Genomic DNA, 16,993 nt, shown 5'->3' on the forward strand with positions numbered 1-16,993 from the left:
TGTTTTATATTGGAGTGTTTATTAAAAACAAGCCAAAAGCTCAAAATAGAAACAACTTTGAGGTTTTTTATTTTGATGGTTTTACTGTAGCTGAAACATTCAGTGATGTGGGTGTCTGCACAATACAATATAATATATCCTCTTCCAAGTCCTGCCTTTTTTTGTGTTCTCGGAGAAATCCCAAACTCATTAAATAGTTTTCTATTAGGATAACTTGGAGAAAGAACTGCTGTACTTCAGTCTTCCCACCGAGTGAAGTCTCATTATAAATCATCTCTTTATGGTTCCAAAATACTGCACTTCCAAACTTCACTCATTAATGAGACTGGAATGAATTTCATAATGGCTGGCTGTTTACACTGGAGTCACACTCAGGAAAGACTATTACTGTTGACTTCCTTGATGCCTGAAACACGTCTGCGATGCAGAAGGCTGACAAACCGAGAATTAAGAGGAAAGGCTGTGTGTGTGTGTGTGAATATGAATGAATATATGCAGGCAAAATCAATTACATTTGCACCATTTTTATTTCTTCCTGCTTTGTTTGGTCCAAAAAGTGAAGAAGCTTATTTAAAACAAATGTTTTGATAAACATACTGAATCTATTTAATACATATACATATATATATATATTAATTTATTCAAAAAGCATATATGCATTTTTACATTTCCCTCATAGAAGCTGAATTGTTTTATAGCCTAACTAATCAGACCACACATCATTGCCTAGTGGGAAGTACTAAGATTGCATTTTAAGCCAAGCAAGATAGCAGTGCAGACGTTCAAGTAAGTTTAATATAATTGGTTAAGGGGCTTCATCATACCTCTTACAGTACCAGCAATTGACCTCTTTTAAGTACTTCACCCCTTAATAGTTGGTTGAAAAGTGTCTTGGTGTTGGTTCGCAGAAGATTGCTCACTGCCTCATTTCTTCACATTAGCTTAATGGACCATAATGAGTCACCATGCCAATTTCAATCCCATGACATGAAGTAAGTTTTGTCATCCATATTCTGGTTCACTATTTTTCATAGCTCTCTTTTTATTTGGATTATTAGGGATTTGATTTTGCATTACTGCGGCTAGTAATTGCTTTACCTTTAACTGTGTCTCTGGATCACACCCTAATAATACAATTCATGTTTTTAAAGGGGCTATACTAAAAAAGATATTTAAAATGAGCATAGAAAAAATAACAACAAATATATATATATTCTTCATATTTAATGTATAAGGAAACAAGGTAGAAGACATTCCATTCAAGGTATTCTGTTATTTTTCTCAAACATGCTTCTGGGGAAACTTTTTGTTGAAGTATTTTCAGTTTTTATTATTGGTTAAATATTCTTATATGTGTTTGTGCATTTCTATTCCTGTGATATCATTGCAGTTCTATTTGCTAGTATCATTGAGTAGTCATTATTTATGTAGCTAGACAGTGCTGTTTGCTGCAAAATGTTTAATTTGTTCTCTCTATTTGTTTTCTAATAGATTTTCATTCCCATTTCTATCTAGTGTATTCTGTAGGGAGTGAATATAAAAAACTTCCCCAGAAATTAACATAGGGCATGACAAGCTCTCTTCAAATTAGTCTTTGTGCAGAACCAATTCTATAAGAAACTAACCAGATCTCATGAAAAAGAAGAGCAAATGAAATTGATATTAAAATGTTAATTTTCCCAGTGTTACTTCTCTGAGATCTCAGTATTATTCATCAGGTCTTACAGAAGCTGTTAATTTCATTTTTTCCATGAGTGTTTTTTTTTTTTTTCTTTTTTTTTTCTTTTTTTTTTCCCCAATGTATTATTCTTCAAATATCCAAGCATGTATCTCCAGAACTGTGGTGGTTTTACTCAGGTGGGCAGCCAAGTTCCACCACGGACGCTATCTCATTCCCCCTCCTCAAAGAGGAAGGGGGAGAAAATACGACACAAAGAGCTCAAGGTTTGAGATAAGGATGGGGAGATCACTCAACAATGATCATGATGGGCAAAACAGACTCAGCATAGGGAAATAGTAAGATTTATTGCCTATTACTAGCAAGCTAGAGAAGAGAGAAACATAAGAAAGAAACCAGAAATGCCTTCCAGCCCCCCCCCGTCTTCAACCTCCTTCCCCTGAGCAGTGCCGGGGAACGGGGGAATGAGGGTTGTGGTCAGTCTATGGTACTTCGTCTCTGCTGCTCCTTTTCAGTCACTCTCTTTCCCTGTGCTGTAGGGTCCCACCCACGGGATGCAGTCCTTGCTGAACTGATCCGGCGTGGGCTTCCCATAGGCAGCAGCTCTTCAAGAACTGCTCTACATATGGGTCCGTACCACGGGGTCCATCAGTCACGAGCACACTGCTCCAACCTGGGTATCCTACGGGCAGCAGCTCCTGCCAGGTCACCTCTTCCTGCGTGGTCTCCTCTCCACGGGCTACAGGTCTGGTCCAGAATCTGCTCTGGTGAGGGTCTTCCACAGGCTGCAGCCTCCATCAGTCAAGAACTAAACACAGAGACAAGGCTGAGTTAGATGACAAAGTAGGCATGTAGATGTGCTCTAGACTACTTGTTTTAACTAGGAGTATGAGAGGAAAATACACTTGAAATATACTGAAACGCAAACCTTTCATCGGTGGGGTTGACCTACTGTTTGCTAGTATTCTTTCTTGAATTACCTTTCAGCTGCTGCAAGCACTGACTTTAAATCGCAAAAGTAAGTGTTGTTTGGAAGGCTTTTTTGGAAGGCTTTCTGAGACTGATGGTCATTGCACATCACCTTTTGTTTCTCCAATTCTTCATGGTTCCCATTGTTTGAAATGTGATGTTACTGTAGCATAGAATAAACAGATATTGCATCCAGATCATAGGAGATGTTTGTTAATGTTATATTGAGTTTTTCACACAAACATGTTCTGAGTCACTAAACAATTACCTCTCTTTTTTCCTTTCTCAGTGAATCAATAGATCTGAAAATATCTGCACCCAAACCAGATTTTAATATTTCTTTTTAAAGGAAAAAAGTAACTTCTTGTATGATCTTAAATGAACCTTCGTTGGTAATTTGAAATGCCTTCTGAGCTGATGAGTAGGTTCTGCATTTCACATGGAGTTTTGACTATTTCTCTACGCTTAAACATTACTCAAAGAATTACAATTTGTAATATATTTTCTTTGTTATGAACATAGTTTCAAGATAACTTTGCTGCTTGTTCTTTCCTATACCTTAAAGATACAAATAAACAAAACACCTAAATTTTTGGCTTGGCAAATAAGAAAGCAAACAAACAAACAAAAAAACAACACAAGATTCTGATGGTTTTCCACTGCAGAAACTGACTTCTTTCATCCTATGGGCTTCCAGTGGATGGATTTCTATTACATCTGGATAGGTTGTTCTATCAAAACTGGAGTCAACTTGCTGATTATTCCATATACAGAAATTGATTGTTGATGACTTCCTCCTACTGGATTAGTAAAGTCGATTAATCATTGCCAGAGTCTTAATTTGGCAATAAATTACATTTTTATTCATGAAATCCATTTCCATTTGCATTAGTCAGTTAAAAAGTATATGCCTATTTACATTCTTACAGTATTTATTTTTCTTCCACTAAATAGTAATCAGGCTCTTAGGTTTCAATATTCCTTTATTGCCGTCTTATTAGTGTAAGAAACATGTGAAATGTGCTGCACAAATTTTTGGTAGTAGGATTGCAGTGTGTGCTCTAGGCATCATTTGGTACTTGGCCTTCTCTTCCCTAAGCAAGCTCATACGCAGTGTAAAGCAATGATCTTGGAGGTCTTTTCCAAACTGTATGATTCTTTGGTTCCTTTAGAAGAAAAAAATGCACATGCACCATCTGTCCAAGTGATCAGGCCTTCAGCAATTTGCCAACACTTTGTACAGGGTGAATATTTCAGAAGCATTGCCAGATCAGATTTCCTGCGTGTGGTATAGGAGATACAAAGGACACTGTGGGTCTCAGCTCTGAGTGCTCATCTTCAGGTGTACTCACGACTCAAGAGGACACTCTGGCTACATAGCAGGTGCAGACTTTGCCTTCCCAGTGGGACTTGGGCAAACCTTCCTTCCTCCTAGGGGCTCTGCTGGGCTACTCATGAAGTTGCTCAAGCGTAGGTGCTAAACCATGCCTGAGCCCTGATGCTCTTCTCTGAGACTCTCAGGCTTCCCTGCAGCCCATGCAGCAGAGGTGAATTTTCCCTTAGGTCCCTTTCACCTTACATGAATCGCTATTCAAAAAATGATTGCAAAGGCAAAGCCAAGTCTTGTCATGTCATATGTGGTGTTTGGGTTTTGTGGCATGTTGATAATGAGTTTGTAAAAAATCTCAGGCATGTTTTCTATCTCGTTATGTATGCTGTTAGCTTTTTGCAGCGCCTTACTTGGACTGTTTACTTTACCTTTTTTTCCTTCACTTCTTTTTTATATTTTGTGTGTCATCAAGAAACTATAACATTATCATGCCAAGTTCAGAGTCAGTATTGCTGTTAACGTTTTCACTTGGGGAGTCTGAAATGTGGCCGTTATCTGGTGTAAATTGCTGACATCAATGCCACCATTTTTACCAATGAGAAAGCCTGAACTATTATTATTTTTATAGTGAATAGAAATTACATTGTTTGATGTTGTACTAAAACACTCAACACAAAATATCTGTCTTTTTCTGTGATTAATTTTTATTTTTCCATACAATATGTATGCATATATCTAGAGGTAGAAGTATGTTTATGGACAAGATGAGAAGGGCAGCAGAGAGAATATAACAAAAGAAAAAATAGATTTTACATTCTACTGGAGAAGTTAGAAATAATTGACTCTCCCAGAAAATTTTTCATTAGTCTTTGCTTTTTTTTTTTTTTTTTTTTTTTTAATTTTGTAGGAGTATTTATATACGATAGTTTTAAGAAATGTACTATAGGAAGAGAGAACGTCTTAAGGACAGAGATCACCCATCAAATGATGGATCAAGAGCACAACATATAATGTGTATGATTGAGTGGTTTTGTTTAGTGTTGTTTTTTTAAAAAACGGCATGGATTCACATGTGCTTGTAATCACTGGGCAAAAATATATGTTTGTAAAAGATGGATTTTAGAAATGTGTGAAATGTGAAAAAGATGCTAAAGTGACAGGGGGAACAAAGTGTGAGGGTCATCTTAATGTTTTCACTGAAGTGAAGCAAATCTTAAGACAAAGTAGGATTGCAGGAAGCCCTGGTACTTAATGCAGAAATTATTGGAGTATGGATAGGTTAATGGAGACAATACTTTATCTTTCCCACAAGTTATACATTTACTCTACTTTTAATGACAGGAAAAAGCCACAGAGACAACCTCCATGACAGTTTTTTCCAGCACATCCCTATATTTAGCAGAGGAAAGCATCTCCCGATGAGTAACCTGAATCTTCCTTTCTTGAACTGAAGCTTATTATTCTTATCCTTTGGACATGGATATGGAAAACAGATTATTCCTTTCCTGTTTGCAGTATTCGTTTCTGTACTAGCAGGCAGCTGTCATGACTAAACAGCTTATGTTCTTTATTCTTTCCTCATGGGGCATGTTTTTCTAGATCACGAACCCATCTTATTCTCCTCATCTGACCTCTCTATATTTCCTCCATTTATTTCTAATGGCTCTGTGCTGGATCCAGACGGTTTTAGGAATTACTAGTATTGGGAAGACTGGAAGGATTACTGCACGTGTCTAGAAGGGTAGGCTTTCATTTGCAGTCCCAGTATAGCATTTGCCTTTTTAGCAGTGGCTTAAAAGAGTTGCTTGTGATCTAATGCAATCCCAGATGCTTGTCAGAAAAGCCCATCACTTGTTCCACAACTAACATTTGTGCAGTTTTTTGCAGTCAGAGTTGCTCCTGCCTTTTGTACAGGGTTCTTTTAGTGAACATTTCTCTGTTTTTCTCAGAATTTCGGTTCTGCCTTCCAACAACATACTTGTGAAGTGCATTTTGGCTAGTGCATGAAGTGCAGCACCCTCCATTCACTGCAAAACCTCTTTAACAGTGTGTGTTAAACAAAGCTATGTCTATTGGACCACGTATCTACCTGTGTGCTGGTAACAACAGGGTTGGGCAGTGTTCCTCAGAAGTTTGGCAGTTCGAGTAATGTCTCAGTCCCAGTGGGCTTCCAGCCTCCTGTGTTTAAGTTCTTGCTGCCACAGATGGATGGATTAACCCCAGGCAGATATCATTAGCTTCCCGATTGTCACACTGCATTTGACTGTGCAGATGGATCCTTGGAGAGAGCCTTCTCTTCTGCACTGATCATGCTCACAGATTTATCAAGCTAATCTAGTCCCTTCTGCTCTTGTATTACCTCTGGTCGTTCATGCCGTTGTTGCTGTTAACACAATTTATTGTTTCCCTGGTTGTCCTTAGAACTATTTGTTCAGCTGAGAGGAGAGGCTGAAAGTTTTTTTTTCTTTGTTTGTTTGTTTTTTTAATTTAAAGACTCGCATTAAAGATTATAGAGGAAGATGGTAAATTTCAAATACCACTATTTATAACTCAATTTTAATTTTAGTATTCTGAGTAAACACCAATAATCACTGCTTGAATTGTGCTGCTTGCTAATTGCAAGAAAAATATACACGAGAAATCTTTGGCTTTTTTATATCTGCCCTAACTTCCTCATTGTGGAAGAGCTGTGGGTTCATAACACCAAGTAAATGTCATTGAGTTGGCAACAGTGTTGGATGAGCTACAGACGGAGCTCCAGCTTGGACGAAGACCAGAGATGGGGACGAGCTGTTGCTGTATGACTGGTATAAATGAGCTGACCCCATTTAGTGGCTCACAGGACGGGAACAAACAGGGCAGGTGAAGAGTGAGCTGGGAAGCTAATTCCAGCTCAGTATGAAGCCCCAGAGCAGGCTGTGGTAAAGAGCTTTGTCACTGCCCCGGCTGGTTTTGGAGCTTAACATGAACTCAGGGTCGGCAGAGCTGTGATCCAGGAGCCTCTGCCTGCCTCAGAAACAAGATACTGTCAGTCCCATCTAGTGCCTTGGCAGCCTCCCACTTCTTCGGGAAGCCCCAGCTCCTAAGCCAACATATTTTCAAGGAGCTCTAAGCTGGAAAAGAAACTCTCATGTGAGTAATGCCTGGTGACTTACCCACGTTCTTTTCTGCATTTCCCGACTTCTAAAAATAACAACCTGTGTGTACTTAGCCCTGGTGATTTTGATATCTGGCCCGTCTGACCACATGCCATAGTTAATGCTGCTTTGTGAGATGGACAAGGTGAGGTTAAAAGAACAGTGTCTTTAGAAAATGCTTTGGATACTGCTTAGGTGATGACGGAGCTTTGGCAGGGCTGCCCAATCAAGCAATCTGCTGCAGTGCCATATTTAAGAGCAGTATAATGGAGTGTGGAATTAGGATTTAATGTAAGGGAAACGTACAATGTGGGTGGGTCATGCAGATGGCTTTTGGTAGGGAGATTAAAAAGTTTTCTGCAGTCACAAACACTAAAATCGCAGTGGTGGTGCTTGACTGTTAGCAGGCAGGAGAGATGTTAAATGGGATCTAAATCAGTGCTCATTTTTTCCCTAGAAGAAAATGGCTACTTATGAAGGTTATAGGATTTATGGGGGTGTCAAAACATGTGGCAGATGGGCTGGATTAGGACTCGTGAGTACAGTAATCCAAAGCCTTGCTGCCAAGCATTACTGAGGATCTCTTCCTGCTGCTGGGCCACACTAGAAGTCCGCAGTCAGAGGAGTGTGGACTGTCAGGAGATGCAGGGAACGAGTTGCTGGTGTAAGTGCTGATGGGAGCAGAGATCTTTTTGAAAGGACTTCACAGAATCACAGAATCACAGAATTTCTAGGTTGGAAGAGACCTCAAGATCATCGAGTCCAACCTCTGACCTAACGCTAGCAGTCCCCACTAAACCATATCCCTAAGCTCTACATCTAAATGTCTTTTGAAGACTTCCAGGGATGGTGACTCCACCACTTCCCTGGGCAGCCTGTTCCAATGCCTCACAACCTTTGTGCAGACAAAGGCCTAGTAAGGAACTGATTGTATTATTTAACAAATTGCCATAAGCAGATGTGTTGTTTTTTTTTTGTTTGTTTGTTTGTTTGTTTTTCCCACTTCTGGTTTTCTCTGCTAACCCTGTAGCTAAAATGTGAGCTAAGCCCAATTATCCCTGACTATACTAGGGCAGTCAGGTGAAAGCTGTGCAAAAGGCATGAGGTTACGTGTTGAGAGAGACAAAATGAGTCTGTTATTCTCCTTCTGAGCCAACTTTATCTGTGTGATTTAAAAAAAAAAAAAAAAAAAAAAAGCATCATACCTTAAGTTTTAATGACAGAAGTTTAACTGTTTGGTGTTAGGGAGGATTTTAGTTGTGGTTTTAGACTAAATCCAGAGGATCTTCTCTGAAACTAAAAAATTTACACTGGTAGCTCGGTGTTGCACAAGTTACTGGTAGCTGTAGTTAATGTATAGTTAGTTTTAAAATGATGTAAAGCTTCTGGCTTTTGAGAAGACCCATGGATCAAAAAGCCTCAGTGGAGGGATGCAAACCACTCGTCTCTAAGGCAACAAGAGGATACCTGCACTCCACTCCTCTAGTCTGTTAATTAAGCTCAGGAATCTGCCAGAGCTCCTTCTCTAGTTATCTGGTGTTCTGCAGCATGATAAATAGACATGTTGCTGTGAAAAATCACCTACCTGGATACCTCTGAGCTCCACAAGTGCATGCTTACCTATTTTATTTGACACTGGTGTAAAGTCTTAATGAAAAGAAAAGTGTTCTTAAAGCATGAAACACAATACTGCGTATAGAGATATGCTGTTCTTTATACATCCAAAAAGTTGGAGGGTCCAGACCTTACAGATCTTAAATTTAAGCTTAAAAGGAAGGCTGTAAATAATTACTGTAGCAGTGAGGATGGATTAGCTTTGAGGTACAGATTGTTTGTGTTCTAGGGCTAGGAGCAAGAGGCAAACTTTTCATTGTTACTGTTTTATGATGTATGAAGATCTGAAAGTTTTTAGCAGGTTTCTCTGTTAACCACGAGGAATGGCATATCTGCTGCAGCATGGCTTTGTCTAAGAACTTTGTAATTTGAACTTTCTTAGCATTTAGTTGAAAAGTGCAATTGTTGGAACTTTAGGGAACGGAGATTTCCTTCTCATTGTTAAGTATTAACAAAATAACAAAGCAATCTAAGTAAGCAATCCCCAAAAGTGCAAAAGTCTGTTAATCAAGTTTCACTTGCATAGTATTTGGGATGTCTTAATTTTTCTGGTGCTAAGTAGTTTTCCAGCAAAGACCTGCTCTTCTGAATTAAACGAACAAACAAATGAACCAGAACCCCAATCTTCTACTTCCCAGCTTTTTTTTTTTTTTTTTTTTTCGTCCCCACATTATCCCCTTTGCACACACACAAAATTTGTGAACATGGATAACTTTCTTATTCCAAATACAAATTTAATTGGGAGTTTTGGTGATAACTGGTTTACCCAGCTTTATAACATTAGAAGCATTTGAACAGTTCTGGCAGCCAGGGGTAGAACAGTGTCTGAGATGGGTTACAAAATATTATCCAGCTTACATATAGAAGCAGGTTGTTTCAGTAGGCTTTCCAGGGAATATATTAATCATAAAGTGTAGATCTGGATTTCAGTTGGTTTATTACCCCAAATAATACTGATTTTCCAGTATATAGAAATATACAAAAATAATAATACAATATGGCAAATGAAATATGTGGACTCAGACTTTGCTTTATGTATAAAAAGTGCAGCATTTTTATATGGGTTTCAGGCAATTATACGTAAGTCATTCTCATTACGAGTTTGTTTGTTCTCTTGTTCTCTACAAAGGCCTCCTTTGCATTCTTCGATATCTCCTCAAAATTGAATGAGTTAATCTAACTGACACTAAATACTTTAAAATTCACAAGGAGAATCTCTACAGAAATATGAAAAGGAATATTTTTTTTCTTGAACTAAGCAAATAAGTTATGAGGACTAGACTACATCCAGTAACATCAGGTTACTGGAACATTGGTTACATGACAATAGAAAACTATTAACAATTGACCCGAAGTAGAGCAGCAAAATCATGTATATTTCATGATATCAAGAGGAGAGTCCTCCCACAAAAGAGAAAAATGAACTGCTTGAAAGAAATAAGATAAAACATTCCAGTCTGAGGTCCTGCTTCTGAATAAGTAAAGAAACAGTGAATAACTATCCAAGGAATGCATAGTGTGAGATGGAAAAAAAACAAACAGACCTAATAAAATGAAAAATGATCGACAGATAATTTTTTGTAATAATGGGGGGAAATAATATGAAAGTGCTTACACTGTGTCTGGAGCTATTTAGCAAATAGTTTTTATATTCTTAAAGAAGGCATCTAAGAAATGGAAATACAAAAATTACACGTTATTTTAGCTTTCACAGATACTTCTGCAAAAAGAGAGTAATCCAAAACAGCTTTCATGTAGAGTGCCCATGTAATTGAGAGCAGAATTTAAGCTCATCAATCCTAGCAATAGGTGAGAAAGCCTTGCTTCTTGATTCAGGCAGAAGTGGTATGTTTCTGCAAGTGTATGAATAAGTAAGTGTTTTCTAATGGGGAAGGGGAGAGCCTGACAAGCAGCTCCAGCTGGCAAATATTGAGTTATTCCATAAATAAGTGGCAGTTCTTAGAGCTGCTTGTATGATGACATGAGTAGGCGGAGACATCTGAATGCTTCACATATTGTTATTTAGATGGGTATAAAGATGTGAAAGGTTTTAAAGCAGTGGTTTAATATGGTGTGCTTCAAGAAAAAAAAAAAAAAAAAAAAATTTGGCTGTGAGATGCAAAATGAAATGGAGCTTTATGTAACAGGCACATCTGAAGACTCCAGATGATCATTGTAATTAATTAGAAAGAAAGACCTAAACATGGAATCTGTGTCTGTTTTCGTGTCTTGCCTTCTTGGAAAGTGTATTTGTTAGACGTAATACATAAGATAGTACTTTAGGAAAGATGTTCATTAGGGAGAATTAAACTGAAAAAGTCTTTAAATTTCAAATTGAGTTGAGGCAAACCGTTGTTTTAGCCATAACCAGAAACAAAGAAAGGATTTGGGAGGTTATGTGGAAACCATTGTAAGGTTATGTAAATTACTCTAAAATAAAGAATTTTCAGAGCATTATTCAGTTACTTTGGGGAAATCTTAAGCAAGGACTGACAGCCCTAAGATCTCAAGGCTTGATTCTGGTACAGCCTTGATACAGTTCAAATGGAAGAGCTTGTTCTTTTAGTTTATGGTCAACATCAACATTTTTTGAGCCAAATATCAGACTTACAATACCTGAGTTTTATTACAAGGAAAAAAAATCAAACAACGAAAACCACCAACAGTTGTATGAGATATTTATTGTTTTTTTGTTTGTTTGTTTGTTTATGATTTAAAAAGAATTATGATTTAAATACCTGGTATAGCTGGTGTCAATTTATACTCATGATTCTTTATTTTCTTTATTTCAGAGGAAGAATTTAAGCCTCTTCTTCAGCATTGGATTATTGACCTCCTGGGGGACTGCACTGCTGGGTGTCCGCTTATACTGGATGGGTAACAAGCCCCCAAGTTTCTCAAATTCTGACAATCCAGCAGCTGACTCGGACAGTTTTCTCACGCGAACACTCACATTCCTTTACCTGCCGACCAAGAATCTCTGGCTGTTGCTTTGCCCAGACACCCTCAGCTTTGACTGGTCCATGGATGCCGTGCCTCTTCTGAAAGCAGTCAGCGACTGGAGGAATCTACACACTGTGGCCTTCTATGCTGGACTCCTCCTCCTCGCCTACTTTAGCTTGAAGGGCTCTGGCAACGAGAGAGAATGCAATGGGAGAAGTTTAATGAATGGCAAACAGAATGCTAATGGGCATAGCTGTCACTCAGAGGTGGAATATAAGACACTGGAGGGGAAGTCGAGCTTCGCATCAAAGGAAGAGAATGGCATAAAAAGGCATGAAATTCAGAAACTGCAGCTTCCTTCAACTGAGAACATTGTCATTCTGTCTCTGTCTTTGTTAATAGTGCCCTTTGTTCCTGCCACAAACCTATTTTTCTATGTTGGCTTTGTAATAGCAGAGCGTGTGCTGTATGTTCCTAGTATGGGCTTCTGCCTGCTGGTTACAGTAGGTGTCAGGGCCCTTTATGTCAAAGCCCAAAAGCGCTTTCTGAAGAACTTGGTCTTTTGTTCCACTGCTGCATTAATTGTTTTCTATGGACTCAAGACTGTTGTCAGGAATGGGGACTGGCAGAATGAGGAGATGCTGTATAGGTCAGGGATAAAAGTAAACCCTGCTAAAGGTAATTTTTGCTATTTATGGTGAATGTTTCATTTCTTCCTGTCTGTCTTTGCCTTTGAATTGTCTGATTTCGTTAACTGTTTCTGAAGAAGATGCTTCAGGAAATGTCTGTCTAAAGCAGTATATGCTTCAGTAAAAATGAGAAAAAGGATGAAAGTGTTTTGATTAGGTGCCACAGGTTTGGCATTAACACGCAGAAAGTGAGACCCAAAGGTAAGAGGACAATTACTTTTTCATTGATCTTAGTTCTTTATTTTGGCATTAAAGATGGAATATGATTATTACAGGCTCCACCCTGGTAATTTTCCATTTGGAGCTTGGTATCCATCGCCCTAATGGAGTTTTTTTCAAATGTTCACTGAATGTTCTGTTTGCTATGAACAGAAGATATAAAAAGTAGGCAGGGACAACATTAAGGAGTCGCTATTTTTTTTTTTTTAATTTTGTCTGACGCAAATAACGTCAATGCTACATAATAAAAATGAGGAAATGAGGTCATACTATTCAGCCTAGGAAATGACTGTGGTTCCTCCCGCATTCAAGCCCTGTAAAGAATTATTGTCAAGTACGTGTGCCTTCATGTTAATATATAAATGTCAGCCATTGGTAACATTGCCCAGCTACTTCTTTCCAAGGTTGTATCTGTGCTCTAATGAAATGTGACTGCAGCTAGTGTAAACACATCCAAACTGGCAGTAAACTGGTTAGTGTAGGGATTGGTAGCAATGTTTGGCTGCGGCTCTGTGGTTTCAGCATATACAGCAGATCCAGCTGGGATCCTGAGCTGCCTTGGCTGTACTGCTCTTGGCACATGAGCAAGTTTACGTGAGAACAGTCAAAATACCACCTGTGAGTGCCATGTAGGCATTGACTAAGCCTTCGTTATTCACAATTCATCAGAAGTGAGAAGGGATCACTGATTGCTTTGCCTGTCTATGAAAGAAAAATTTGACAGTGCTTGAGCATATCATGCGGGTTTTTCCAGTTCTCTGCTCAAAAGCCCATTATATGATTGCGAAGTCATCTGCTGACAGAGCTGTGCACTTTGGTTAGACACTTATATCATGGCATAGTCTAACAGCTGTGATGATAAGAGGCAAATGCAGATGTTACTGTGAGCTGATAGGGAGCATAAAAGTGGATTTGGCAGATGAGATGCCTTGCAAAGCAGCATTAGAGTAGCTTGTCAATCATCAGTCTGACTTTGTAACTCTTCTTTTTGTGCTTTATTGCCCTAGGTAAAAATCTAGTTAAAATTATTAAATTTGTTGCTGCAGTAAGTGACTTTTTATTAAGTGTGAACAAGCATGTCCAATTTTTGTTACTTTTTTTTTATTTCTAAAACTTAGTCGAGTGCATGAGGGCAAGACATGAGAAGGAACTGAACAGCAAGACAGCATGCCACACTGATATGATGCAGTGAGTGAGACTTACCAATTTAGTGACAATGTAAAGCTTGCATTAAAAAGTTGGCATTCCTTGGAAAGAAAAGAGTGTGTATTAAAAGATTAGAGTTAGCATATGTTCCTTTTTTTATTCTTGTTGGGGATGCCCAGATATCCCAGACTGCATTAGTAGTTGTCTGCTTGCTTTGAGCCAATTTTTTGTGATAAAAAATAAATTCTAGTTTTTTTTTTAGGATTGGCTGCAGTGTTGTCTGGAAATCAGACCGTTGTATAGTGCACTCCCAGGAGACAAGGCGAGCTATTTTCGTCATACACATCTTAGTATGTGCAGACTAATGTATATATGATTGTCTGGTTTCCTGCCATATAAGCTGACATTAATGTAATATATGCAAAAGCAAAGACAGCATGTCAGTATGGTGATACAGACATGACTAAGCTGACTGTAAATCCCCTTAAAATATCCTGTTAAACTTCTGTTGAATATTTACTAGCCCACACACATTGTAACAAAGCTGGGTATCAGAAACTCCCAGCTAAAGCAACCTGTCACCCAACTCTATTCATTACTGTGAATACTTCCTAGATTATCCCTGGCTGTGACTATGCTAATTGTATTTTCTATTTCTCATACAATCAGGCAAGCCTGACTGGACTAGACTGGCTGCCAATCTAGCCAAAGCATTAAGAGATCAACAATTCACACTACACTTCAGTAACTAAATAAGGTTGACATAGAAAAAACAATTTATTTTTGTTTGCCTCCTTTTTTTTATTTTTTTGAATGTTAGTGATAAATAGGCTATTCATACAGAAAGACAGTGGACTGTTCAGTCAAGTGGTATGGTGGAGAAGTGTTTTCCTTACTTTTAGGTTACTAAGAAGAGGTTGCCACTCCTCATTTCTCTGTTTTCCTCATCTCGCAGCCATTTTTCCTCATGAGTATTTTCTCATTTCTGATCATTTTGAGCTGCGAGGTCCTTCTCCCTGCAGGCTCCGCTGCTCCTCCCTTCTCTCAGGAGCTTCTGGACAAAAGCTTCTTCTATCACAGGCGAAAGTGAAGAGAGGGACCCCTTCAAGAACTCCTCTCTAGGAACTGATAAAGAAGTAGGACTCTGGGAAGATCAGTTTTGTTGAAGCAGGGAGCAGAATGTTTCATTCCAGATCCATCTGTGCTCTGGCCTGACTGGATGCCGCCATGCGATGGCCTTGAGCTGATGTGCCAGGCTAATATGTGCCAGGCTAATACATGCCAAGCTAACAAGGTTGCACAAGGGGCAAGCTGCTAGCACAGGTGCATCCGTGTGCTGGTGCCAGCAGGCAGCTTTGGAAAGGGAGTTATCTCGTGTGGTGCTGGTTTATAATCAAGTCTTCTGTGTTGCAGTGTGTGTCAGAATCTAATCTCCTCTGCTGCTGTGGGACTGTCAGACAAAGTTGCTTAGTGGCTTCTTATCCTCGGTGAAGAAATTTGCATTAAGTGCTTTGCCAGCGCTGTTGTTTTGCCAGCTGCTGGGACCCTGCAGGCCATGCAGGCAGGGAGCAGTGTTCTGCCCCAGGTGAGACCTCCGGCCTCTGCAGGCAGCTGCGGCCTTTCTCCAGGCTACATTTTTCCGGGCTGCTTTTGTCAATCACTGGCAGTGTGGAAAAATGCTCAAAAGCAGGGTGTATTGCTCATTTCATCTGTCAAAGAAAAAAAAAAAAAAGCACAACAGCCCAACCTCTAAACCAAATAAGCAAAAATACTCCATGTCAGCTGGGCAGGCCCTGGTGAGGCTGCCCCAAGGCCCTGCACATCCCCAGGCTGGTGCTCAGCTCCCAGCACCTGAGGGAGTTAGGAGGGGGACTGGGGATTCCACGGCTGCATCTCTTACCAGACTTGTTCATCTACTGCTCTGGTGGTTATGGCTAGTATTTCAAATATCTTTAAAGTGATCTGAGCCTTGCCTCCTTATGATTTCTTAGCACTTGGGGGAAAAATAGACAGGGTTGATTAATGCAGTTTATAGATCCTGAAGTGGTTGTATGCATGTTTTGACACAAGGGAGGGAAAGGCGCAAGTGTTTCTCTCTGCTACCTTCAGCTTAATGAGCAGCCAAACTGATGTAAAGCAGTTAATGTTATTTGAGTGTTCTTTTATAATGAAGGAAGCCTCCCAAAATGTAAAAACAAACCACAAAGTTAAAAATGGGTGGTAGCTGTCACATCTTTTCCAATTAGACTGTGAGTCATTCTATGCTGATAGTTACCTTGTGTTTAATATGAAATTATAATGGCATTGCATCTTGTTAGCTAAAGTTTTCTCTTTAGCACCAAGAGTAGGCTTCAAAAAGCATTGTCTTTTACTTCGAGGCCATGTTGTACCTTGGAGTCCCTATCATAATGATCTTTGATGTTCAGATATGTTTGTTGTACTGTTAAAGGCACTGAGTAAAGAAATAGAAAATAACAGAGAGGCTTAGGCTGTTAGAATGCTGCAGAGATATCCATTGCTTAATCATATTTACTGATGAAATTTTAGTCACTTTTAGTCTTCTGTTTTTTACCATGAAATTTGTAAGTGAACTTTGAAGATCTTTCCTGAAGCTACTTAACCTGCTATACCAAATGGTGTAGTGTTCCTCAGTGGATGCTTAATTTCAACAATGTATTCAAGTCTTACTAAATTCATATATGTGACTACTGTTTTTGCAATGCGATATGTAACAGGAAAGAGATTCTCCCAGAAGCAGTATTATTGCATTATCGTGGTGCCCACACCTGGTCTGATAAGCCCTGGATTTGTGTCATTGACTGAAGTTGGCATTACCACTTTTGCGTTCAGAACTAGCTTTGCATGTTGCTCAGATGTTTGTCCTTGTTCCATTGCATATTGGTATTAATGAAACATCTTGGGCAGGTTAGTGGGACTTGAATGTGTGCTATAGTCCTTTCCTGAATCAGTTTTTCTGTTATGATAAAAACTGGGCCTCCTGATTATAGTCATTTTTATTCTGCAGAAAACAAACAAACATACAAAAAATATCTTTAATATCTGTTGCATGAAAACAAAGTTGAAGTGAGTGGGTTAAGTTTTGTTAAAATTAACTCCAATGATGGAGTCAAATTGTATAGATCTTCTTGATATGTGATTAACATGAAGACTTAAAACCAAAAAATCCTTCCTGGCAAAATCATTCAGGACACTTTTGCTTTTAAACATCTATCATCATGTTGTTCTCAGCAGGCAGTAGTTAAGACCA

At 38.9% G+C, this 16,993-nt stretch overlaps 1 protein-coding gene across 3 annotated transcripts in view; it reads left to right on the forward strand.

Annotated features, from left to right (window-relative positions):
- Window positions 1–16,993, forward strand: part of TMTC2 (transmembrane O-mannosyltransferase targeting cadherins 2) — a 261,535-nt gene that overhangs the window by 137,654 nt on the left and 106,888 nt on the right. For all 3 annotated transcript variants that reach the window (XM_082773154.1, XM_082773155.1, XM_082773156.1), the window contains exon 3: window positions 11,521–12,349. In XM_082773154.1, the coding sequence (XP_082629280.1) occupies window positions 11,521–12,349 (829 nt within the window). The remainder of the gene's footprint in view (window positions 1–11,520; window positions 12,350–16,993) is intronic.

Source organism: Aythya marila (assembly GCF_965140915.1).
Source record: "Aythya marila genome assembly, chromosome: 1".
Classification (NCBI taxonomy): domain Eukaryota; kingdom Metazoa; phylum Chordata; class Aves; order Anseriformes; family Anatidae; genus Aythya; species Aythya marila.